At 33.9% G+C, this 27,427-nt stretch overlaps 1 protein-coding gene across 2 annotated transcripts in view; it reads right to left on the bottom strand.

Annotated features, from left to right (window-relative positions):
• Positions 1–19,522: 19,522 nt before the first annotated feature.
• LOC136033170 (uncharacterized) overlaps positions 19,523–27,427 on the bottom strand; it is a 45,230-nt gene continuing 37,325 nt past the window's right edge. For both annotated transcript variants that reach the window (XM_065713853.1, XM_065713854.1), the window contains 2 exons: positions 25,506–25,821; positions 19,523–20,645 (listed from right to left, as the gene is read on the bottom strand). In XM_065713853.1, coding sequence (XP_065569925.1) covers positions 19,810–20,645; positions 25,506–25,821 — 1,152 coding nt within the window. In that variant the 3' untranslated portion in view covers positions 19,523–19,809. The remainder of the gene's footprint in view (positions 20,646–25,505; positions 25,822–27,427) is intronic.

Here is a 27,427-nt window from a genome sequence, read left to right as displayed (position 1 = left end):
TACAGACATTGAATCAGGATATCACTTGCTGTGCAATGCTGACCATTGGTCAGCATACAATTTTTTTCTTTTTTAAGTAGGCCTAACTTCTTGCTACATTAGAAAATAGGGTCAAAACTAGTAGGCTATGCAATTATGCAAAATAATGTGAAATTCAAACCCTCATGTATTGCTATCAAAATAGGAATTGAGAAGAACTATACATCAATGCATAACAAGAAATCTAAGCTATGCATCAATATGGTTGTTAGGTACTTCTGTGTTATTCAGAACACACTCAATAAGTAAAGTTAGGTTCTTTTGTGAAACAAACTATGATGCAATTACATTTAAATTAATATTTATATATAGAGGTGGTTAGGTTAGGTATTTGATATAATGCACACACCCCCCCCCTTCCCCTAATGTGCAAATAAGGTTTTGGAATTTAGGCTAAGAGATTGGTTAGATAAAGAGGAAATACTGAGTCCAGTACAAGTGGGATTCAGATTGACATTCAGCACTATTGACAATATTTTTACTTTGGAAATATTGAGATGGAAAAATGGTTGGCTATTTGTATCTTTTTAGACCTGAGAAGTGCTTTTGATTCAGTAAATAGGAGGTTGTTAATTGAAAGCCTGTTAGAAATAGGCTTGCTGTCTTGTTTTGTAGCAATAATAGCAGCTATGTATAGGAGGGTGAAGTTTGTTGTAAAGGTGATGGGGAAATTTTCTAGACTAGTTATGTCTCATTTGGGTGTGAAACAAGGATGTACTTTATCCCCAAAGCTTTTCTCCTTGTTTGTTAATGATTTAGACAGTTTTATGAAAAAATAATGGAGCCCCATTTGTATCTTTGGATTGGTTCAGGGTATCATGTATATTATTTGTAGATGATATAGTAGTAGTGGTGGTAATTTCAACTATTTATTCCACAGCCTTTCTGATTCAGGGGTCATTCTTTAAGAATTGGGACAAAACTTAAGATTTAGTATAAAAGGTGAGGTATTAACAAGGGGACAAACCCCCTCATATACATAATAAAAAAATATAAGAGTATAAAAGTTTGTTATGTAAGTTAATTCTTAAGTTATGTATATTTTTTACTAATAAAAACGTTTGTTAAAAATTAAAAGTTCTAGTTGCCTTTTTAAGTAGCTGAAAAATTGGAGGGCAACTAGGCCTCCTTCCCCACCCCTTATTTCTCAAAATTGTCAGATCAAAACTAAGAGAAAGCCATTTAGCCAAAAAAAAATTAATATGCAAATTTCATTTTAATAATTTATGTGCGGAGAGCCAAAATCAAAAATGTTTAGAAATTAAATTAAAAAAAACTAGTTTTTTAAACTGAAAGTAAGGAGCAATATTAAAACTTAAAACAAACAGAAATTACTCTGTATATGAAATGGGTTGTCCCCTCTGCAATTCCTTGCTCTTAATGCTAAAGTTTGATTCTTTGCCACAATTCTACTTTTTAAAACAATTAAAAACTTTAGTGTAAAGAGTGAGGGATTGCAGAGGGGACAACCCATTTCATATACGGAGTAATTTCTGTTCATTTTAAGTTTTAATATTGCTCCTTACTTTCAGTTTAAAAAAACTTGTTTTTTTTTATTTAATCTTTGTTTAGGGATTAAGCATAGGGAATCATGTTTGAGGAGTTAGCTTGGTAAGAGTTTATTTATGGGTGTTTCTGAATTCATAGTGTTTGAAAGTTTGTTTGCTTGTTTAAGTTGTTTGCAAGTTTGTTTGCCTTTTTAAGTTGTTTGGAATTAGGTGCTTGCATAAAGTTGCATGTGTTTGCTATGTCCTGCAGGCTTTTTTGCAAATAAATCTTATCTATGACATTTTGCCTTTTTTTTTATCAAATAAATATAATACAGAATTTGTAGAACAGACAGAGAAGTTGAACAAATAGGCAGAACAATAAATGTGTTTTTATTCCCTTCACTGCCTGTGTCAATAGAAAAGCCAGGGATTTACTGTTTTCATTCCCTGGAAATTAGTCTTATACCTGGTTCCAAAAGTGAGATTGAATTTGTCAAAGCTTGGAGGTTTATTCCTCCTGTCTGTTTAAAGAAAACAGATGCATAATTGAAGTTTTGTTCATTTCTATCTTACATTTCATGGGCATCCATGGTATTTCTTCCTTTATTATGATCCTTTATAATCTGTCTTGTTTCTTTTCTGCAGGATTTTTTATGTCTCATTTTTAGTAAGATACAAATTACTTATACTAGAAGCACATTTTCAAGACTTTGACCTAACTTAGGATCCCTTGTTCTAAAGGCATGATTGAATTTCTTGAAGCTAGAAATTTCTTTTGTGGCAAATTCAATGGTAAATATTTAGTTCACCCTTTTTGCAACTTAATAGTGGTAAAATAGGTAAGATTGTAAATTTTTAGTGACTGCAATATATTTCACCCATTGCTAATTGCAGTAGAAAGGAAAGTCACTGGTAAGGATCCCCAAAGAATTATTTCAGATTATTTTAAAAAGGCTTTACTGCCCATAAAGCTGGCATAACTGGAGAAGGGGCTTCTCAGGAATTAATGACTTTAAAAGCTATACATTATACATAAAAATGCACATTTTTATGCAGAAAGGCAGCAAGTTATTTATTACTAATCAACTACAGCAGGTATATCTATTGCTTTCTTTAACCATCAATAAAGATAAAATGCATGCTGAAAACTGAATGCTCTTTGGAAACTTTCTTTAGACACACTAATTGTGAGATGGATATCAACAAAATTCCAACAGGGTCTGTATTTACTTAAGATTTACAAACAAGCAAATTGAATGCTTAATTTTGTGATATCCTAATCTCTAAACAGTAAACTAGATTCGTTACATTTCATAATAGTTTTCCACCAGCTCATTTCAGCAAAATCATTTGTAATGACAATACACCCTTTGCTTGGGTAGCCTGGCCTTTTCAAAAATGAAAGACAACTGCTAGTAGGCTAAGCTAGTTCTGCTTGAAATTTGCTATATGAGTTAAGGTATCACTGAGATGGATTATGTTTTTTGCCGCATTTTTAACTGGACTATGAAGCACATCTCTAAGTTGAACAAAGATGAATTTTATCCATCTTTTGTTAGTTTCACAAGGATTTTAGTTGAACTTGAATCCTTGTGAAAATGGCCCCTAAGAAACTTTTATAAGATATTAAAAACTTCAGGGTGAAAAATGAGTTATTAAGGAGGGGGAAGCTACCCTCATTTATGAATCATTTAAGAATTTACTGTAGCTACTAGCCCCTGACAAATCTTGGAAACACAAACTTTAGATGTCAAGTATAATAAAACAAAGATGTTATTATCCTTGACATTGCAAGTTACTCAGAATTACAATGGACACCACCAAACCAAGCATTTATGTTTGCACTAATTTGTTGTAAATTCAGAAAAGCAAGTTAATGTTTACATTCCATCAGAAATTTGTAATTTTCCAACAAGCCAACAACTGCATCCATAACCAAAGTGATAAGATGCTTATCAATACATTTCTGAGGAAAAAAAATATTTGATGGGAGAATTTTCTGCAGGAAAAATTCTCCACAAAGAGGAAATTCTAGCTAGGAAAAGTTATGTGATTTGATTTCCCCTCCACAATACTCTGCTCTTTATGCTACAGTTTGACCTTTTGTCTTAATTCTTTAACTCTTGAAACACAAGGGCCATTTAAATAAAATCAGAAACTTTTAAGTCCTAAAAAACTGTTTCTATGTAATATAAAGAAATAACAAATTATTGGCTTTGGGTGAAACTAATGTTACCAGATAGTACACGAGAAATTGGGCAACATCATTCTTTTCCAAATTGGGTTTTGTTTAAAATAATATGTATTTTTCAAGAAAATCTTGACATTATGGGAATGATGGGAACCATTTTTGGAATTAACATATCAAATAGCATGAAACTTGGCAAAATACTTTATGGAATTTTCAAAACTGTAATTTTGGAGGCCAATGTTATCTATGAGTAAATTTATTAATGCCAAACCTGAAAAAATTAATTCCAAGAAATTAGAAGTTTATTGTACAAAGACAGTGATAGGTGATGTAGCCTATATGATTATTTCTGCTATTTAACCAACATTCTTTCTTGGGAAAAAAGAAAATAACTAAATGAAAACCATAAAATAGCCTAAACTCAAAAACATAGTCAAATAAAGAATATTTCTGCTATTTAACCAGCAAAACAAAATTAGCTAAATAGAAAGCATAAAACAGACCATAGCCAAAAGCCAGGAAGCAAAAAGAGACTTGTTGGTTGTACAGGCTGTCAGGTATTTAGTCAAAATGTTCCTATTGGGTTAGTTGGTCTATACATATGGTAAACTTTTTCTTCAAATATGCACATCAAAATAAAGACTCACAATTATTGTATACAAGATGATGAATAACATCATAATCGCAGGTTACAACAATAAATGACTGTAGCAAAACAAAATAATGTATTTTTAAATAAAATCAGAATCCTTTTTTCTTGGTCCTAAAAAACTGTTTCTATGTAGTAAAAAAAAATTACAAATTATTAGTCAACATAATACTTGTCTCCACTCCAACATTCATTTATACATATACCACAAAATAGAGAAAATGGGGTAGCTAAGTAGTAATGCTATTTGGCAGTTGCTGCTAGTGTCAGCAGCTTTTGGAATTCTATTTAATTGTGCTATTGGCAGCTTTGGAACTTGTCCATACCTGAATATACAAGATTGTGTCTAGAAAAATAATAACTTGCAAGATTAAATTGAATATTATATTACAACTTACCACCATTTTTCTTCATTTTTATCTGATCCTACATCAGTATCCATTATTTCATCAATAAGCAACTGTAGAACTAAATGTGGCATTTCTGACGTACCACTGGCAGTGTTCATTGTATGAAGATTTGAAAAAAGCTGTAAAATTGTAAAATCTAAAATTGTTTCTAGCTGAGATAATCTATTGAATTTTTGAAGTTATTTGATATTTTAGGATTTTGTAAGCTATCTGTTTCAATAATAGTGAGTGTTTTGAAGAGTATCAAGTATTTGAGATGAAAGGAATGCATACAAAGTCTATAGGTTCAGTTATTTTTGTTTTCTACCTATCAAAAGACAACAGTTTTTGAACAGCCATCAGAAGAGAGAAATTTCCCTTCACAGAAAAATCCTAAATCAGCCATTGAATTTTTATGCACCCATCTCTATGCTATATTTTTCATGAATTTTGGAATATTTGATGGAGGCTGTAAAATTTTGTTCCTTTATTGGGCTTTGAATAAATCATTTTTATCTTGGAATGTGAAAGCCTAGATTTAATTAGAAGCCAATACAGTAAACTGAAAATTGTGTTGTGACTACTCTGCTTTATAAAGGTTAAACTTGGTGAACTGAATATTTCAAATATATGACATCCACTTTGCTCTAAATTAAATCCTACCTGCAAGTTTCTGTTTCTTTCTCTAGTTAAATTTAGGTCATGGGCCTAAGTATGAGCCTGATTTGGTTATTAAACAAGTTTCTGAAAATCATATTGCCCTAACAACAAAATGTTCTGTGTTCACAAATTAATGCCCAAGAAAACATTTTTAATTATCATGAAAAATTGCCATTTTTTATATAGCTTATACCTTTGATCTGATACAAGTTTAACCTATTCATAAGCAAATACTATAAAATTATGCAGATAAATAAAAAATAAAAATTCCATAAAAATGAAGACATGAAACCCTTACAATTTTCTATGAATAAGCTGAAATCAGTCAAGTATAAAATAAAACAAAATCCAGGACAAAACCAAAGTCTTTCTGCTATGCTAATTCACAAATGGCACTAATTTACAAGACTGTAAATGGGAGGGGGAAGGGAATGTATTTTGAAAATCTGAGGAGGGGGGTTCCTTGATGGATGTACCAAAATATATATATTTCAATGAAAATTCCCAAAGTATTTTGCCAAATCTAGGGGAACTCCCTCTCATTTGATGCAGATCCATTATTAAAAAATAATTTAGTAAGCTCAAATACTTTTAAAGATAGCCTAGTGAAAAGGCCATCATTTGGAAATTTTAACTAGCCTAGTCTAAAATTCTAACCTTAATAGTTCAACTGAATGTAAGAAAAAGATAGGCCTAAGCCAAAGAGTTTCAATAATCAACACTACTGTATGCTATCTCAGACACTAATGCACTGAAATTAATATAGAAACAGGATATTTAAACCAAATCTAGGTTAATGCCCACAGATTTATTGCAAAATTAATACCTTTCCGTAATGAATTTGGCATTAAGTTATTTATGCAGCATTCTGCTGTTCTTTTTGTGAACAATGTAGGTCAATTTTATACAGTGGGTTAAATTTAAGATATAGGTTAGGCTAGCTTATTCAATCAGGAAACAATGCAGAAAAAATAATTGTGGTAAAATTCTAGATTAGATACTTTTTGCTATCTTGGCAAGAGGTTATGTTATTCAAACTATACCCAAGACAAACAAGTTTAAACATGCAACTAGCCTAGAATATACTATTCATACACCCCTAGAGTGTATCTAATTTTTTTGATTTCAAGATCAGTTCCAAAATATTCCAAGAGTTTCCTCTACTGGTTGGAGGCCTTAGCTACAATATTTACAAGGACTTATGCACAGGAGGTTATTCTAAATTCAAACTAAATGAGTCTAAAACAAATGTTATCAAAATCTTAGTCGTAATATTTTCTTCTATCTGAATAAGACCTTAGTTACTTCAAAAGCCGTTCCTGGTGAATGTAAAATTCAAGTAACTTCTCTAGTTACTTTAAAGTTACTTGATTTTTCAGCTGGAACACCCTGTTACATTATGTGATGGAGGTTGAGCCTTGTCAGATGGGTTGGGCTTCAAGACCAATCACCCAAAACCCACCAATGGGCTTAATAACTCGTTTTCAAACCAGGAAGAGTTTGAATTTTAAAGAGGGAAATCGTCATTAGTTTTTAGTGATGTTTTTTATGTCTAAAAATTACTTTTTGGAAGTAATTAAAGTAATCATTTAAATTGTAGCAATTGAGTTATAATTGAATTGCTGTAACTAAGTTAATAATATAATAATTTAATTAAATAATTATATTTCTTTAATTATTTAATCACTTTAATTATTTAAATTTAATTATATGAAATTACTTCTTGAAACTAATATGGCTGGGTTAATTCCTAATGCTAATTACGAGCTTTAATATTCTCATGCCTGTAAACTCGCATATAAAGCATGTACAAGTTGCGCATTAATGAGAAATTGTTTTCTTGCTAAATCATTATCGCAAATTTTATTTACAAGATAACGCTTTTAGAGATAAAAAATTAGGGGACTAAAACACATGTAATCCATAAATGATCAAGTTTTGTTGCCAGAACGGAGACTGGCAACCAGTGTTGCCAAGGCTTTGTGAACCGTACCATTTTTCAAACTAAAATTGTACCACAGGAGATTGATTTGTACCATATGAAGAGCAGGCTAAAAATTTGCCGTAACGATTTACGGCAACGCTGCTGGTGACCTACAGAGTTTGAGTATAGTAGGTATAACAAGACCCAAAGCTGAATGGGTTTAACTCTGGAAGGTTACCATCATCTTTTCTAAAAATAAGGTTGAGATCATTGCCCCTCTCTTACCTGTTTAATGTCTTAGCTCCATTCAAATTAAAATAGTCAAGCTGGAACTAATTGGTGTTTTCAAAAAATTGTTTTCTTTTTTATTTGCTTATGTTTTGGTTAATTGAGAACCCGTCTATTGAACCATAAAAAGGATGGAGCAGAAATGAAACTCTAATATAGCCCTAACATAAATGAAGAACTGTAAACCATGGGTGACCTGTAATTTTTTTTTATATTTTTCATATAGGTTCGAAACTACAGTTTTAAGGTCGGTTGTTATACTTTTTAATGAATCTTTAGTTGCGTGTCCATGGTGGCATGTGGAGTAGATATTTGGCGAAGCAGAACTTGAAAAGCCCATTCTCGTAAACTAAGCAAGATGTATCCATCAGTCCAGTAAATATTCTCGTATCATATTTAATTTTCAAAGAACTTTGGGGTATACAATTCTTACTGGCAAATCGTTTGTTGTTTATTTGTTGCAAGGCTAGGGGTTTTCGGCCTCCCCAGGTATCTGAAATTTAGATGTTTCATGGGAATGGGTGGTTACAGGTAGTTGACAATTGGTTAGACGAAAGTGGGACTACTCTTATCGAATGGTTCATTCTGTTGATCTTTATTTATGAACTGGTAAGTAAATGAAAGTTATAAAGATGTTAGATTATGACAGTGATCAACATCCTTTACAGTTCAAAGATCCAAATAACCTTTTTGACGACTGTCAAAAAAATCAATGAAGAGTTGCAGTGAGCGTGTAAAATATTATCCATAAAAAAGTTTGTGCTGTTCAGTTTGCAACCCTAATTTTCAGTTAAAAATCTAATCAGATATCAAGCTTCTAACCCAGCCTATAATTTATCATATTTTTTTTCCAACGTAATCAGATCCAGATTTGGTGAGAAAATATTTAAAAAATTTTTAACATTGCGTTGAACTGGTCACAACCCTCCGAATTTGAAACACAAATCCACGTAGCTAGCAATCAACAACGCTTGATTAATGATAAACGAATTGTCTCACTGCACATCAAGAACTGCTGCACCTAACAGTTCAAATAAATTCCTCAAACTTCGTGCTTGACCTGCTTTCTCTCATTTTTTTACCCGGCAAACTACAAGCATTTTTTCTCTATCAAGTAATTTACAGCACAATGGGGTGTGATGCATACGAGAGTGAAGCAGTAATATTGTTCACGAATCGTATATAAGTATCATCACATTAAGTAATTTGCCTCTAACAGAAACCAAGGTAACGCCTCTATATTTAACAAACTCACTCTTATCACCTTTCTTATAGAGGGGCTTGATTAAAGTTTTCCTGAAGTCACTAGGTACTTCCCCTGTAAAGAAACTATATTCACATTTTTCAGTTGCATATGTCTAACTTCACAATCACCGTATTTAAGAAAAACTCACTTATCACACTATCTCATTACTAAGGTCTCATTATTTTTTAGTCTTTTTCAGGGAAAAAATAAAAGTTTAAATTTTCCTCACGAATCATACACCAGATTTTCTTGGCGATAAACCAATAACAAAAGTTAGAAAAAAAAATTAAGGGGAACATATGGATTGTGTAGAGTACCTCTGACTTCAAATTATTCATATTGATGGGTTAGCGAAGAGGAATTTTGAGGTGTTTCTACTTGATTTTTTAGCCTCATTTTATTGTGTAAAATGCTTTATCAGGACGATGAACCGAATTTTGACGAAGCCAAACATTGGCGAACCGAACGTTAACGACGAAGGAGTCGCATAAGGCTCATGAGCAGCAAGTTTGGGGCATAGCAAAGTGAAACGTTGACATTTTGACTTACACCGTTTGATGCTCCGCAATTTTCCAGATAAGTAGGCTAACTGAATTCAGAACGAACTGCCTACCAAGACGTACATCCATCGGATGGATACAACTTATCGCCAAGATCATTGTTCAGTCAAGAGTGTAAACTGCAAATCTTGTTAGAATACAATTATCTTCTTCATTTAGCTACAGTCCTTTATTTTCCTGGTATTTCTTCATCAAGAGTTTGATTGTTTCCAGCTCATCAGATTTCTTTCATAGTTTTCCGTCATGGACGAAAATTTGTGAAAATATTCTAATTTACGAAAAACCAAGTAATTTCTTGTTGATATCAGGCGCATTTGAGTTTTTATAATCATGGCACTTGGTATCTATCAAGTGACATATAACGATCGCAAATTCTGTCGGTCGGTCTGTCTGTCCCCGTTTTGCTAGTTTAGGCACTTCCAGGTAAGCTAGGACGATGAAATTTGGCAGGCGTATCAGGAACCAGACCAGATTAAATTAGAAATCGTTTCTCCGATTCGACCATCTGGGGGGTGGGGGGGGGGGGTGGGGGGACGGTTAAATCGGAAAAAATAGAAAAAATGAGGTATTTTTAACTTACGAACAGGTGATCGGATCTTAATGAAATTTGATATTTAGAAGGATATCGCGTCTCAGAGCACTTGTTCTAAATCCAGATTGGATCCGGTGATATTGGGGGGGGGAGTTGTGGGGGACCTACAATCTTGGAAAACGCTTTGAGTGGAGGGATCGGGATGAAAGTTGGTGGGAAAAATAAGTAGAAGTCATAGATACGTGATTGACATAACTAGAACGGATCTTCTCTATTTGGGGGATTTGGGGGGGGGGGGTAATTCTGAAAATTAGAAAAATGAGGTATTTTTAACTTACGAAGGAGTGATCGGATCTTAATGAAATTTCATATTTAGAAGGATCTCGTAACGCGGATTTTTATTTTAAATTCCGACCGGATCCAGCGTCATTGGGGGGATTTAGGGGGGGGGCGGCAATCTGGGAAAACGCTTAAAGCAGAGATCAGGATGAAACTTGGTGGGAGGAATAAGCACAAGTCCAAGATACGTGACTGACATAATCGGACCGGATCCGCTCTCTTTGGTGGAGTTTGGAGGGGGAGTAATTCGGAAAAATTAGAAAGAATGAGGTATTTGTAACTTACGAACGGGTAATCGGATCTTAATGAAATTTGATATTTAGAAGGATCTTGTGCTTTAGAGCTCTCATTTTAAATCCCGACCAGATCTGGTGACATTGGGGGAGTTGGAGGGGGAAACCGGAATTCTTGGAAAACGTGAAAAGTTTATCTTATGAATGGGTGATCGGATCTTAAAGAAACTTGATATGTAGAAGGATCTTATGTCTCAGATGCTCCATTTTCAATTTGAACCGGAGCCGAGGACATAGGGGGTTGAAGGGGGGAAAAAGAAATCTTGGAAAACGCTTAGAGTTGAGAAATCGGGACGAAACTTGATGGGAAGAATAAGCACAAGCTATATATACGTGATTGACATAATTCGAACGGATCCAATCTCTTTGGGGGAGCTGGGGGGGGTGTTAACTTGGAAAAATAAAAAAATTGAGGTATTTTTAACTTAAGAACGGTTGACCGGATTTTAATGAAATTTAATATTTAGAACTCATGTCTCAGAGCTCTTATTTCAAATCCCGACCAGATCTGTTTACATTGGGGGGAATTGGAGGGGGAAACCGGAAATCTTGGAAAACGCTTATAAATGTCGTAGATACGTGATTGACGTAACCGGACTGGATCCGCTCTCTTTGGTGAAGTTAGGTGGTGGGGTTCAGTGCTTTGGCGAGTTTGGTGGTTTTGGACATGCTAGGTTTGTCAGGGAGCTGTACAAATTGACTTGATAATGTCGTTTTTCTCGATTCGACCATCTCGGGCTGAAGGGAGAGGAAGAATTAGAAAAAATGAGGTATTTATAATTTACGAGTGGATGATCGGATCTTAATGAATTTCGATATTTAGAAGGACCTCGTGACTCAGAGTTCTTATTTTAAATGCAGACCGGCGTTAAGCCTCTGATTTGACTTTTAAATCAATCTGTTGATTCTTTGAATTTCGCTAGAGCTCATACCATATGAGATCTTGGCTGTTGGCTCTTCCGGTCTCGTACCAAGTACCATATGAGCTCTTAGCTCTTATTTTCACTGAAAAATATTATCAACGAAATTTCTAAGTTTTATCAATATTTTGCTGGAAGCTCATAGGCAAAACCAGACACAAATATTTTGCAACTTACTCAAAATATAACTCTGTAAAGCCAACATCAATGAAAGTTGCCACCTGTCATATATTCCACTAAAATCACACGTGTTTCCATAATCTACTTCCTATGAAGTAGGAAAAACAAACTGCTTTTGTAATTGTGACCAGTAAGATCCAGAAAAGAAATCTATCTCGTTTAAAAAAAAGGCATATCACACTAGCCTTTTCTTTTTGGGCACCAATATACGTTAGACAAGAAAAATCTTTCTGTATAATACGTTCGGCTTTGGATAACCAAGCTAATTGATGGCGAAGTTATTCATTTTTTTTCCACAACGGATTCTAGTTTCAGATAGCAAGTAGATGGCGTTTTATAATCGGACGTAAAATCTAGTGGAGACGGCTATTTTAGATCTCTTTTGTTCAAAAGTTGAGAAATCTAGATTTAAAAAAAAAGAAGAAGAAAAAACAGAATAGGGAAAGGGTTAAAATAGCAAAAATGTAGCCTATTATATTATTGCGCAGAATTTGTAGCATTAACTCCCTACCTCATACGAAATAAATTCCGTTTGCAAATGAAGCCAATAAAGCTTCGGTAGGAGAATCCATTTAATTTTCAAAAAGACGTATCAGCAGTAGCGTCTATAGGAAGGGGGTAAGAGTAAAATCCTCTGAAAATATACCTGGTAAAGATTCACTTGAATAATCCATCCCATTTTCAAAAAGACGTATCAGCAGTAGCGTCGATAGGGAGAGGGGGGGGGGGTAAGAGTAAATTCCTCTGAAAATATAACTGGTAAAGATTCACTTGAAGAATCCATCTCATTTTCAAAAAGACGTACCAGCAGTAGCGTCAATTTGGGGTGGGGTCATCCCCCCTCAAAAAAAAATCTACCTTACCTAGATTTTGGAAGATAGCTTTTTTTGCATTTTCACTGGGAAATGGTTATTTTGGTGCTTTCATTGAGAAAACAAACAAAATTACCCCCCATCCTAAATTTCGCAATTTTTCGATTTTTCTTCAAAGTGTTGGGGGGAGGGAAAAATCTAACTGCCCTCTTCACTCTACATCCTAGTTGAGACTTATGTATTTGATTAATTACAATGAAAAACTAGACATCTGCATTTCTAATAAAATGTACAATAAAATTACTTAAAAAACGCATCTTATAATTGAAAATACGCTATCACAAAAATTCGTCAAAACAAATTTAGTTACAGAATGGAAAATTTTTCAATGGCAAAGAAAATGAACATAGCCCACAGTGCACATGAAAAAATAGTAACCGCCGATAAACCGTACTACCAGAAACACAACAAGAACCTTTTCCACTAAACATAATTTCAGCAACGTGACCTAACTCTGAATCTGATTGGTCAAAAGTTCAACGGCGTCTAACTTCTGAACTCGATTTATCAGACAATGGCCTTTGTCTTAGACTAAGAAGTCTTAAACTGTTTGAACTCTGATTGGTCATAAGTTCAATAGGTTGAGCTACCAAACCAGATTAAAAACCGAGTCTAATGTCTGAATAATGCTTTAAACTTAGCCGTACTAGACAAAAGCGAAGATTGGGGATTAAGGGCAATTCCCCCCTCTTATTTTGAAGAAAGACCTTTTCTTTTGGTATTTTCATTGAAAAAACAATAAATGGCCCCCTCCCCTGAAAATTTTCGTGAATTGGCTCTTCTGGTATTATAATGTAAAATAGCCCGAAGAAGAAATCTTAAGTCCAATAAAGCTTGGTATGTTCCAGAACTTTCGGCTGCACTAATTCAAAAGACGGCGTGTTACACAATGTAAATTTTACTGGCGAGCCAAAAAATAAGTTTATTTTTTTTTACTTTTGTCAAGACCTTATAAAAGAAAGATTTTTTAAGGCATCCCAGATATGAAAAATATTCAAATTAAAAGCCTCAATTTCTACTGTCTATGTAGGCCAAAGAAGAGGTAAAAAAAGGAGCTTCTAAATAAGAAGGAAAAAAGGATTAAAGGAAGAAGGATTAGTCCAATTGATTTTTCTTGCTTTATTTGAGGGGAGAGGATGAAAATCAACCGTTTCTAAAAAAAAGCAACATAACCAGGCGCGCCAACTCACGATATGTAGGGGATGAACAAGAATTTCTTTTAATGAAGATCAAAAACAGGTGTTTTCTTACTCTAGAGGGGGAGAATACCACGCAATTTATTTTTACAAATACTTCAGCCCCCCCTACTTACACACACAGTTGAAAACTACGTAAATAATGTCTTTTTTCAACTACTACAGCCGACTTGCATTCAGACCAAAACATTTTCAGCTAAAACAGGTTGATCTTGATGCTATTTTTTACAACAAAACATCAATAAAACATACAACCATTTATTTTAATAATTACTAGTTGAAAATGTTTCGTTTCAATGCTAGTTTCTTAATGAAATAGATTTTTCTCTCAAGTAACCATCAAAATTGATCATCATTTGGAAACTTTACTATCCCAAGAAAGTTCTGAGAGCATAAAATTTATTGAAGAACAGTGCGAAATAAGAGAGAGGAACTGAAATATGACAGCAAAAAAGGAGAATTTTTTTATGAAGAAGAGTGGGAAATAGGAGAAAGGAATCGAAATGGGAGAGTTAAATAGGAGAAACTTTTCCGGAAGAACAGTGTGAAATAGGAGAAAGGAAGTGAAATAGGAAAGAAAAATGCAAGCGAGATTAAAAACAACACCTAATTCTACTGGTTATCCAAGATTGGTTGGATAGGCCTTATTTGAGTTATAAGCAATGTAATTTCTAATTTACTCAATTTATACCTAGCATAAATTTAAAATTTCCTACTTTTCCTAGAAACGAGGGTTTTCAACCACATCACTTTCAGAGGAAAAGACATTACAAAAGCGGTTTCCTCGTAGCATTAGTGCAGCTGATACTAGTGGAGGGTTTACATAACCCCTCCAAAATGAGAATATACATTTCTGATTATCTAATGCTATTTACACATTTCCTTTACCCCATCCCAACCCCCCAGTAGAATTCCTTAATCTTATATCTTGAATTACTCAAATCTAACTATCAGAGTCAATATTAAAAACGAAGTGTCCCTTTTCTACCTTAAAGAAATACGAAAAATTAATTCAAGAAGCTTTCATTTTGGCCAGGCATGTACGGGGGGAAGGGGTCTAACCAGTGCCCACCTTTTGTTAGTTGTGTTTTGTTTGATTTGTCAATTCCTTTTTCTTTTTCCTTATTTTGCGCTCCGCTTTTTTCTTTTTCTGCATGAGCGGGCACCAATAAATTACTATTATTATAATTCACCAGTTTATTCAGAGTTGTCCCCCCCCCAAAAAAAAACAACCTAAAACATTGACTGCTTTTGAAACTGTGATAAAGCAAATTTTCCACAGTTACTTCACATAAATTTAATTTTTTTTTACTAGTAAGTTGCCTCAATATAAGTGCTGCTTTCCTGCTTTTGCAAAAGATCGGTGGCGTCAATTGGGGATGAAGGGGGCACATAGTCTCCAATTTCTCCCTAAATTTTGAAAAATACCTTTTACGGGGGGGGGGGCGGGATTTTCCTTCTTTTTGTATATTTTTTACTGGAAAATTGAGCAAAAACCAATTTGACCTCGTCCCCTAAGTTTTCGTGTTCTGTCACCACTGCAACAGCTGAATTTACTTTTGATCCACCGTCCACCCTTTAGGAATTATAATGATCCCGGGATGAAAATTATTTTCAGACATTCCTAAAAATTATTTGCCCAGGGATTTTTGGATTAGTCCAAGGTGTTTACTATGTCTATGTATTTTTGAACAAAGAAAGCTAAAAAATAATCGTTTGGATGCGATGTCAGCTTTTGGGCCTTTAGATCTATTCTATTCTTTCTTGAGATCTATTTTGAATTTTCTTATTCTTTAGATCTATTCTATTCTTTCTTTAGATTTATTTTGAATTTTCTTATTCTTTAGATCTATTCTATTCTTTCTTTATATCTATTTTGAATTTTCTTATTCTTTAGATCTATTCTATTCTTTCTTTAGATCTATTTTGAATTTTCTTATTCTTTAGATCTATTCTATTTTTTCTTTATATCTATTTTGAATTTGCTTATTCTTTAGATCTATTCTATTCTTTCTTTAGATCTATTTTGAATTTTCTTATCCTTTAGATCTATTCTATTCTTTCTTAATATCTATTTTGAATTTTCTTATCCTTTAGATCTATTCCTATTCTACAATTTTGAAATTCAATCTCTATTGTTTTGTATTTTGGCTCGTGAGAATTAGGCAAAAAAATTTGAAACTAATTATTTGAACTGAGGAATTCAAGGATTTTAAAACTCAGAGTTGATCCTCGGCACAACATTATCCTCGGCATTTAGTACAATAAAAATTTTCATGCAAGAAACAAAAAAACGGGATATTTCTTTTAAGTATTATTTTTTCAATTAAGTAATCAATGGAGTTGGAAAAATAATCCGCATTATTAAATTTGACTCATTAACCAGCAAGTGGAAACACTGCCCTAAGCATTTGCACAATAAAGAAACAATATTTCACAAGTAAATATTTCACAAAATAAAAAATATTTCACATTTTGAAAAAAAAATATTTTGAAAAAAATATTTCACATTTGTGTAAAATATTCACAAAAAATATTTCACATTTTGTGAAAAATATTTCACAAGTAAAATAATCAGCCTAAGATACTTCTTTTAGGGAGTAGAGATATTTCATAAATGAAGTAACTAATTTGAATGGAGATTAACCAATCCTATCGTATACTTCAGATCATTGACAAAAAGAAGAGAAGAATTTGAGAATCGTAAAGGGCAATTGGAAACACTGTCTCAGTATCAAGACCACACTGCCTTTCCATGACGAAAGTAAAACAGTTCAAAATAGGGATGATACCTTTTTATTGACAGTGAATAGATATAAAATTATTTAACTGGATATTTCGAACGCATATACAGTGTTCATCATCAGCAGTAAAACTCACTAAAAGATGAACACTGTATATGTGTTCGAAATATCCAGTTAAATAATTTTATATCTATTCACTGTCAATAAAAAGGTATCATCCCTATTTTGAACTGTTTTACTTACTGTCTCAGCATCAGAAAAAGGATGCTTCTTTTAGGTTTATAGGAGCGATTTTCACAAATCATGCAATTAACAGAGCCATTTCAGTCTTAATCAGAAAAGACCTTCCATTTCACACACACACACACACACAAAAAAAAAAACAACAAAAAGGCCTATTTAAAAAGCATTAAAACAAACTATCAAATAAAAAAGGCTTAGAATTAATCAAACCATTACATTGAAATATGGCTGATGTAGATCATGTAAAAATGTTACCGGGTCAGTATCCCAGGTCAATTGCAAAAGTAACAACCTCGTTAAATGTTTATGTGGCGATGGGTTAGGGCCAAACTTTTTTGGTAGCCTTAACTTGGGCCAAATGAAAAACAGGTCGTACTCGAATAGGATGGGAGGATATAGTAAGTAAAGACTTAAGGGAAATGGGAGCTTCTTGGGAGGGTGTAAAGAGGAAGGTTTTAAATAGACTGGGATGGAGGAGGAGCGTGCATGGCTGTAGTGGCCTCAGGCGGCTTGGTGTTACAGTAAGTTGCTAGTAGTTCTAGATCACAGAAAACTTGTATATCAATTCAAGCTAAATAATAAAAAACCTATTACTTTTATAACGATGTTATTAGCAGACATATTTGGTATGGTAATTTAAAGGGTGTTACGTGAAATTTCTTTTTGTCAAACAAATATTAAACGATTCTATATTAATATTACAACCTATGTTATAATATAATTATATTATTCTCGCATTACTCATAGTAAAGAATCTAGAGTAAAACATATTTGCCTACAGTAAATCAAAGGGTGATATGTGACATTTTTTTGGATAAAAATGACAGTAAACGATGTTATAAATGTATTTTATTGTAATTTTACTAACATTGTTAGCATGCATAATATAATAATATAGATTATATCATATTATAATATTATGATAATCTATATATAATATCATAAATGATGTATCAAACAGTATTTTATTCATATTATCATCTACAGTACAAGATATTAATATTATAATATCATTATCGTATAGTTTTAACAACTAGTTTAGAATAAAACATCTGGCTGTAGTTACTCAAAGGATGTGATGTGACATTTTTCGTAGAAATAACATTTAATGGTTTCATAAACAATATTTAACTATTATTCCATTGACATTGCTATCATGCATATTATGATATTAGGTGACATTTTTTTCATAAAACAGTATTATATCCACATTATCATCTAAAGTACAATATATTAATGCTATAATATTATCATTATATTACTTTTAATAACGATTTAGAAGCAAAAATTTTTGTCCGTGGCAATTTGACATATACTTCTGTAAAATTGATACTTAATGGTATTTTATTTATGTTAAATTAATATTATTGCTATTATTAATATTATTGCTATTTATACTACTATCATTTTAGTTATATCAAGCCTATAAGAAAACATTTAACAGCAGTAATTCAAAGAATGATATGATTTTTTTTAAATGATTTATTTTTCCGTAAAAATGATTTTTAATTATATTTCAAACAACATGAAATTAATGTTATTATCGTTTATATCATTTATGTTATAATTAAAAAATAGCCTAATATTTAATTATATTTGCATTAGCTTACTGAGATTATTTTAATTTTCATGATTATTTTATATTATATTCTTTCAGTAATTAAGCTAAAATCAAAACTAATTGGTTGCAATGCTTGAAAAAGGTTTATGTGACACTCTTTTCTGAAAACTGATATTTTGTTCTATTAATAATATTTCTGACATCATAAACTGTATAGATAAATCATATTTTAAGGAGACAAACATCCCCATTTAAATCAGCACGTAAAATCGATTGAATCGGTCTGTTTTGTTCGGTTTTCAATATTTTTAGAAGTTTCGTTTTTTTTCACTTTTCTCAATTTTTCTTTTGTTTTAAAATTATTTGAGCATAACGTAACTTTGTCAGAGCCAAAAAACCTTTATCCAAACAACTGGTCGCTAATGAAAATTAAAGAAGAAGGAAACGTTAAATTTTTAATTTTCTTTAGTTTCTTGTAAAATTTGCATTGTAAAAATTCAGAACGGTTTAAATCACCATACCCTTTAAATGCACAGGACCCAGCATACTGACTTACTAATTTTCAGGGCTGTGGTTTAGAAGCAATGCTTATACTATAGCAAAATTATCCCAAAATCAAATTGGGTTCTTCAAAATTTCCCCAGCAATTTACGTTAATAAGTATTAACGATTTACATCTATGCGCTAACGTTCATGCATTTAGAAATATTATTTTCCGAGAAATTTTTAAGAGTCAAATTCAGTTTTCTGGGGGGAAGGAGCCTAACAGTTCGTATATATTCGAAGAATTATTTAGAAGTGTTCAAAACGATACGAATTTATTGTCAACTTTAGATCCTTATAGTTCTGGTTTCACGAATAATGTTTGGTTTTGTGCTTTCCATCAGATGTCCTCCGTGTTTCTTGCGTCATCAAAATGATGGTTATGTTATAAAATGACGGTTCAACGACTATATTGAAATATTCCAACCAAGAAATTTTGCGCCAGCCAATAAACTTGAAAAAGTTTTCTGCCCACTTTTAATGTGTGATATACATTGACTCAGCGTAATATATTTGCATTTTTATTGTATTCACAGTAGGCGAGCTTATTTGCGCCTAAAAGACGCAGCTGCACGTATCGCGTATTAGGGAGCGAATTATTCAAAATTACAACTTCAGGTTCGGGATCTGGAGTATAAGTTAGAGTACAGGAGTTGGAGCCAATAATAAAAAAAAACTTTATTCTTCTAATAATTTGTTTTTATAAAATTGGCACTTCTGAGGCTTTTCACTTTCTCCTAGAGGTTAAACAGGGGGGCTCAGCTCTTAAACGTTTGTTAAGAGTAGGGGACTTTAGGGATGTAAACCAGGGTCTAGCTTCAGGACTCCTAAATTCCAGAACACCGTGTTTTTGATTTGCGGACTCCACAGCCCTGCTATTTCTTCGCAATTCGAAAATATTACAGTGAACAAACTGACTATAAACTAATAGAATTTTAAATTGCACCTAATTAAATAGTAACATAAGGCCATATCAATAAATCACCGTTCAATGTTTCAACGCTATACGTTTCATCCCATTTATGGAAGTTTTTTGAAGAGTCCGTATTACCATTCACAGATTCAACATTCTCACTTAAACACTGATGTAAAAAACGATCATCAACTGGGGGTCTTTTCTCCTTTACTGCTTCTTCTTCTTTTAAGCGTATATCTACAAGATTATCATCAGCTGGAGGTTGATGATAGTGGTCCAACGTTTTTAACATCTCTTCTCTTAAGGAATAGTCAATTGGTGGTAGTTTTGCAAGAATGTCTTCAACCGTTTCTTGTCGTCTAGGGAGGGGTTTTTCTTCTTCAACTGAAATAGTTCCCGCATCTGGGATTACTATTTCCGGTTCTTCATCGACTATTATTACAGGACTAGGGTCTTTAGGGAAAACAAGCCCAGGAGATCCGGTTCTTAAGGCCATTTCCTCTATTAATTGTTGAGTGGTTTTCACTTTAGGCAGTTTTGGTTTTCGTTCTACTTCAGGCTTGATCTCGGCCTCTTTTGTATCGCCATTAACACGCGGCGAAATAACACTAGCACTTGGCAAACGGGGCGATACCACTCTAATACGTTTACTAAGAGGTGCTTCATAATCATCCTCTTTTCGAGAACGTTTTGATGTGATGGCCGCAGTTTTTACCGGAACTGTCTGAGGTGCATAGCTTGATATGTTCACAGAGTTTAAATTAGCGTCTAACCTGGTAACTGAGCTAGGTCGGCCGGGTCCAGGACTTAAAGATTTGGAAGCCACAACCGAGGTCACAAGGCCAGGGGTTGCAGAGCGAGAGCTTTGACCTGAAAAACCAAAACCTTTTGTATTTTGTTTCATCATACGATCCTTAGTTTATAACACGAATTTCAAACTTAAACTGTTAAGGCTCGTAGCCTAACACCCATATATATACTGATCGTATGACGTCATCATATACTGACGGTACTGACATGATTATAACTGACGTCATAAGATAGTTTTTGTGTTTACCATCATTTATGATTGTGGCCTAGGATAATGACGTCATTCATCATATTGTATACAAAGATGCAGTTTTTTTTGTCAAAAACTCGAATTTATTTTAGTTATTGTGTTTTGTTAATTACAAAAGTAAGTACATGTACACCAGCCCTTCAACAGCTCTCTATGCTGTTCCAGTGTCCCGCTAGCAGCCGAGAAGGAGAAAAAAATGGGAAAAAAGGACACATCAGTGCCACCTATGCAAAAAGCGATTTTCCTTGTCGTTTACGCCAGGAGACTGTAAGTTTCCTTAATAAGGCTTTCGGCCATGGCGGAATGGGTCTTAAAAAATTATTTAAACAAGTGATAACCGACTCGGACTCAAACAGTAGACATTTCCAATATACGACCCTAACTCCGACTCCATTCAGCAAAAACTTACTAAAACTCCGACTCCGCAACTCCAACAACGAGTTTAACCCCCCCCCCCCCTTTCCGCAAAAAAATCATTGCCTGACTCGTGAAAAAAAAATAAAAATGCATGTAAACAACTTTTCGATCTGTTTTTTAAAGTTGTTTTTGTAGTTCTCCCCCCGAAAAACATAGTCACCACCACCTAGGGCTCCACAGCCCTATTTTAAAGCTTCATTAAGCCATATTTTATAAGTTATAACCGATTTCAACTCCAACTTTAGACGTTTCCAATGTGCCGACTCCATTCAGCAAAAATCTACTAAAATTTCAGCTCCGACTCCTCAATCCTGTTTTACAGCTTCATTTAACCAGATTTTATAAGCTACTAGCTGTTGGGGTGGCGCTACGCGAAACCCCAACACCTAGTTGGTGGGGGCGCTTCGCCCCCCCAAGCCCCCCCCCCCCGCACGCGTAAGTCGTTACGCGCCATATTAGTTACGCGCCATTGTAGTTGTGTCCCTATGTCCCACCTGTGAATATAGATATATATATATATATATATATATATATATATATATATATATATATATATATATATATATATATATATATATATGCATCGACCATTCCCTGTGTCGCCGTCGTCATTTATATATCCCCCTGTGCCCCCGGCGTCCCCGTTGTAGTTGTGTCCCTGTGTCCCGGTCGTCATTTGTGTCCCGGTGTCCCAGTCTGTGATTTCTCTTTGAGTGTCCCGGGCGTCATTTATATTCCTTGTGTCCCGGTGTCCCGGTCGTCATTTGTGTCCCGGTGTCCCGGTCTGTATATACATTCGTTTTTGAATTGGTCTTTTTTTTTTAGTTTTTTACCTTTTTTTTAGTTTTTTTAGTTATACCTCATGATTCTAATGATTACCCTTGAGCTTTGTTGATGGTGATTGCTAATCGAACATTCCCTGTGTCCCCGTCGTCATTTATATATCCCCCTGTGCCCCCCGGCGTCCCCGTTGTGTCCCTGTTTTAGTTTTTTTTTATTAGTTTTTAGTTTTTTTTCTTTTTAGTTTTTTTGTAGTGTTTACCTTTTTTTTAGTTTTTTTTTTACTTATGTCCTGGTCGTCATTTATAATCCCTGTGTCCCGGTCGTCATTTGTGTCCCGGTGCTTTGTTGATGGTGATTGCCAATCGAACATTCCTTGTGTCCCGGTCGCTTTCTCTTTGAGTGTCCCGGTTTCCCTATGTGCCGGTGTCCCGGTCGTCATTTGTGTCCCGATGTCCCGGTCTGTAATTTCGTCAGTCGAAAACATGACGTCAGTCAACACACAAACATGACGTCACCCGACAGACCCACACACACACAGACAACTTATTTTTATATATATAGAAGATAATCAACTCGAATGCCGACTTTAGACATTTCCAATGTACTGAATCTAACTCTGACTCCATTCAGCAAAAATTTACTAAAACTCCGAGTCCACGACTCCGATTCCACAGCCCTGGAAAAATGGACACTTCGAAAGCTCAAGGAAGCTGTTTTCTGAGGAAATGTCGAAGGATTATTTTATTTGCAGGTTTGAATGACCGTATATCAAACAAAAAACTGTTCGATTAAGGTGGTTTGGTTCCACTTCCAAAGACTATGAATTGAATAAAGGTTCAGATAGATATGCAGCACAATACGGATCAGGGATGATAAATTGCCACAAAGATTTGGGCTTTTTGGCCTTTAACCAGGGACCAAAAAAAGGTTATCCCTGAACAGGTTGAGAAGAAGTCATAAAAGATTTTATTTAGCGCGATGTGTTTTTTCTCTTTTTTTGGCAGTTGGTAAAAGATTCCGAAGAATATCAAAATAGGTATAATTATAACCAAGATATTAGAAGTGATGGAATTACATTAAAAATGGCTGTCAAACATGGGCGTTTCATTAAATTGAAGACATTAAAAAAAACTAATTCTTCATTAACTTCTCCATTAGAATTTAATTAACTTCTTCATAAAGGATGGAGTACTTTAGGTACTCGATTAGCTGACCAGATGTCAAACAACAAGGTGTATGAAAAATGTTTCTCAATCCTACTTTCTAAGGCAAAAATGGATGAAAGGTTAAGAAAGATCAACCTTTAAAGGTTATAGCCATCCAAAAACAGTGTTTTTTTGACAATTGTATTTTTTGTGCATCATGGTTTGGCATGTTTGGCAATCGTGCCTTTTGAGGTAAAAAAAAGCAGGACGTGGTCGAACAAAGTAAAACAAGTTTTTATAAGAAAAGACCAAAGGGAAGTAACTTCATGAGATGGAGTGGGGCGAAGCTCTGAAAAAGGGGAGGGGTGTCAGAGGATCATTTGTAGTTATGTTTGTTGTAGGTGGCTTGGCGTTGAGACTGAGTTGTCAGTACCTATCTTTTTAAATTCGTAATGATATTCCAAAAATGTAAGGATGTCCGCCAAAAATATGTTTATAATTGAATGTTAATTTATTTTCCTACGTAAAATTATTTGACAAAGCAGAGACTGAAATGAGATATTTCAAAAATATATTAAAATGAAAGAAAGTTCCAATGATGAAATTTTCGAAAACCACAGGAGAAAAACACGTTTAGTATTAATTGCAACACAGAAACAGAGTTTTCCGTGTATCCATGAAATTATTCGTAAAATAAAAAAGCAGGGTTTCGATCGCTAGTGATTTGTCACTATTTCTACTGATTTTTATATTGCCTAAAAAATATCACTAAATCAGCACATAAATCACTAGATTATTAAAGAAATCAACCGAAAAATCACTAGAATCTAGTGATTTTTTCCCTTACCGGGTGTCAAATCTGCACTCAAGTCCCTAATAATCTAGTATCACAGGGTCCAAATAAATTTGTTCCTAGTTTGCACACCTATTAGAAAAGAATAATGGTATAACAAACGATTTCCATGCGTTTTTCCCATTTGGTTAAAACGTAGCTCGTGTATGATAGCCCCTCATATATATGATAGCCCCTATGATACCCCGTATATGATAGCCTCGTGTATGATTCTTAGCAGTTGTTTGAATTCTAAAAAGTAAGTCAGTGAAGGACGTTATGGACGAGCTGGCTAGCAAAGCTTTTTCAGCTTTACATCTGATATTCACGACTGGCGTAAATAGTGACGATTCTGGCATCTCTTGCGCCCGGGGCAAAAATATTGATTATTGCCCTTCCCCCCTATCTACCACAAAATTTTTAGGCCGAATTAAAAAAAAATTTCATTTATCAATAAAACAATTTTGAATTTATTAATTAATTAATAAATTATTATTTAAGTTAATTAATTAATAACTATTAATCAAGTTAGTTTAATTATTTTTATTATTATTATGTCGATAATTAATTAATTAAAAATATATTAATTATTTTCACTTATTAGCTGCACCCTCGACTTTATCTAAATATGAAATTTCAAAAATTAAAAAATGATTATAACTGTTAGATTATTTATTTGAAATTTCTCACTTAATTTTTTGCCCCCGGAGCAAATTTGCTCATCTGTCCCTCCCCTAAAACCGCCTCTGAGCAGAAAGCTACCAGATTCGCCAAAATACAAATTAGTCACACTAGGATAGCAAATCCACGTCGCTAGTGAAAGTGCTATTGGCTAGTCGATTTTAGCGCCAAATTCAAATTGCACAGCCATGACTTTATAAGCCAATAAATTGATGAAATAAATAGTGTTCTTGAAAAAAGTTTCAAAATTATGAATTAGGCCAAATTACTATGGTGATGTATTGAGGTAAGTTAATTTTGATGGCAGAAGCAAGGCCAATTTCCATATAACTTACTTTTCCAGTCCACGAGACTGTCTCAAGCTTTAACCGTGGGAAGCTCGGTTACCGTGGAAAGTGACATTAAACTTAGGTCAACTGATTTTGATTCAATTCACCAGAATAGAAGCAAAAACAAATGTGAATGCTTCACATTAAGCTATTTGTTATATTTATTTATTTCAATTATAATTATTAGTTATTTTCAAATTAAAAGCCAGCCTTTAGTTTCATTTCAATTTTTGAGTCTACGCCGTTAGTTGCAACCACTTGCCATATGGCAGCTGCCATTCTAAGCAGAAGTTGACTGGTAAGTGGATAGTAACGAAATTAGTAAAAAAAAAAGAAAAAAAGCGGAGCTATATTACAAATTTCAATCACTCAGGATTTTTCAATGTAGTTTTACCGACATTTGCAGTCCAATAATACAAGGTCTTCAATTACGCCCCCCTGCACCAAACCTTACTTTTTGGTGCAGGGATGTCACTTACATACCTGAAATCGTAAGACCGGGACTAAGACTCGCACTGGACCCTAGGGAATCACTTGGAGGACTGACAACAAATTTGTTGTTCAAAGCAGGACTAGAAGCAGGTCGACGAAGAGCTGGACTAAGGACCACCGACACGACCGTATCTGGGGGAGGTCGCTGGAGCATTGGCGATGATGGAATTGTTTTTATGCCATTTTCGTGTGGAGATTTCGCGAACATATCTCGCCATTTGCGAATAAGGTCTTTGGCCCGTTTAGCCAGATTTTCATTCGTCGTTTTCTTTCGTAATTCATTAATGTGTTTTCCCAATCTGGTGGCCTGAAAAAGGAAAATCATTAATTATTCTAATAAATTAAATATCATTTAATCAACTTCAAACAAAGGGCAAGGGAGAGTTAATGACAATAGTAGCGGACAGTCTCCTTTTACGAAGGCCTCTGTGATAAAAAAAAAATGAATAAAAAGTGAAATTTTACCCCCTCCCCTCTTCCCTCTTTAAAAAGACATACATCTTTGTTGTCGCACCTGAATTAACTATAAGCGAAGGGCAAGGGAGAGTTAATGACAATAGTAGCGGATAGTCTCCTTTTAGGAAGGCTTCAGTAATAAAAAAAATGAATAAAAAGTGAAATTTTACCCCCTCCCCTCTTCCCTCCTTAAAGAGGCATGTACCTTTGTTGTCCGCCTCAATTAACTATAAGCAAAAAGTAAAGGGAAGAAGACAATGGTAGTGGATAGCCACCTCTTAAGTAGCTCTCGATGTTACGAATGAGGAATTAAAGATTGAAAGCCTCCAAGTTCCAATTTCCATTAAATCCTTCCTTACGACCCCCTCCTACCCAATCCTGGAATGACCTGTTTTTGTTTGGTAATTATAGACTTCTAATTTAGGATGAAATAGAACCCTCTTAATCAGGACAGGGGATATAAGGAATAAACGATATTTCAATGCCTCCCTTCCCCAGCGCCTCATCAAGGTAAATTTTGGATGAAATAAGATAGATCCTAATTAAATTAAAAATATTATCTTACTCTAAGTAAGTAAATGCTATTCAATTAACTGTAAGCAAAGGATATAGGAAAGCTAACGACAATACTAGCAGATAGTTTCCTTTTAAGCAAGGATGAACTCCCTCCACACCAGTGATTCATTAAGAACAAATTTTTCTACAGACAAGCTTGGTCTTTAGTACAAAGAGCAATCTGGATTAGTAATGGAAGTTACTGGTCCGATTCATTCTTTTTTCTACATATATTGCTCTTATTTAAAAAAGACTGCCAACACTAAGTTTAAGAATTCCTGGATCTAGCAATACGTGTGTAGTGGAAGTGTAGTACAATCTAACGGTACAGCATAGTATAGTGTATTATTGCAAGTATAAGTGAGTAGCATAATGTGTATTTTCTTTTTAGCGGTATATACCATATATGATTTTTTTTCCAATATATTTTGTGCTAATATTCAATAAAATCCGTATTAACTGGTTTATCAAATGGAACGTCTCCCTACTGAATATACATGGTCGTCATTCTCACCAAGTAAATTGATTCTAAATACGGAATACCGTTATTTTCTTTTTTGCGGTATATACCATATATATACCATCATTTTCCCATATATTTTGTGCTAATATTCAAAAAAATCCGTATTAAACTGGTTTATCTTATTGAACGTCTGTTTAATGAATAGGCATTGTTTCGCCAATCTTGCCAAATAAATTGAATCTAATAACGGAATACTTATCCTCCTTTACCGATTAAGAAAACCAGCCTCTAGGAAGTTTATATTGTTTTCTTATAGTTTTTAAACGTTCAATTTCGTACGCATCATTCCCCCGAGATAAACATTTTAAGTGTTTGACCTGAGGTTCATTAATAATAGTCCTGTAACTTAAGACCTCTAACTTAAGATCGCAAATATAGG

This window comes from Artemia franciscana, chromosome 11 (genome assembly GCF_032884065.1).
Source record: "Artemia franciscana chromosome 11, ASM3288406v1, whole genome shotgun sequence".
In the NCBI taxonomy this organism is placed as follows: domain Eukaryota; kingdom Metazoa; phylum Arthropoda; class Branchiopoda; order Anostraca; family Artemiidae; genus Artemia; species Artemia franciscana.
This window is presented reverse-complemented; position numbering and strand designations above follow the sequence as displayed.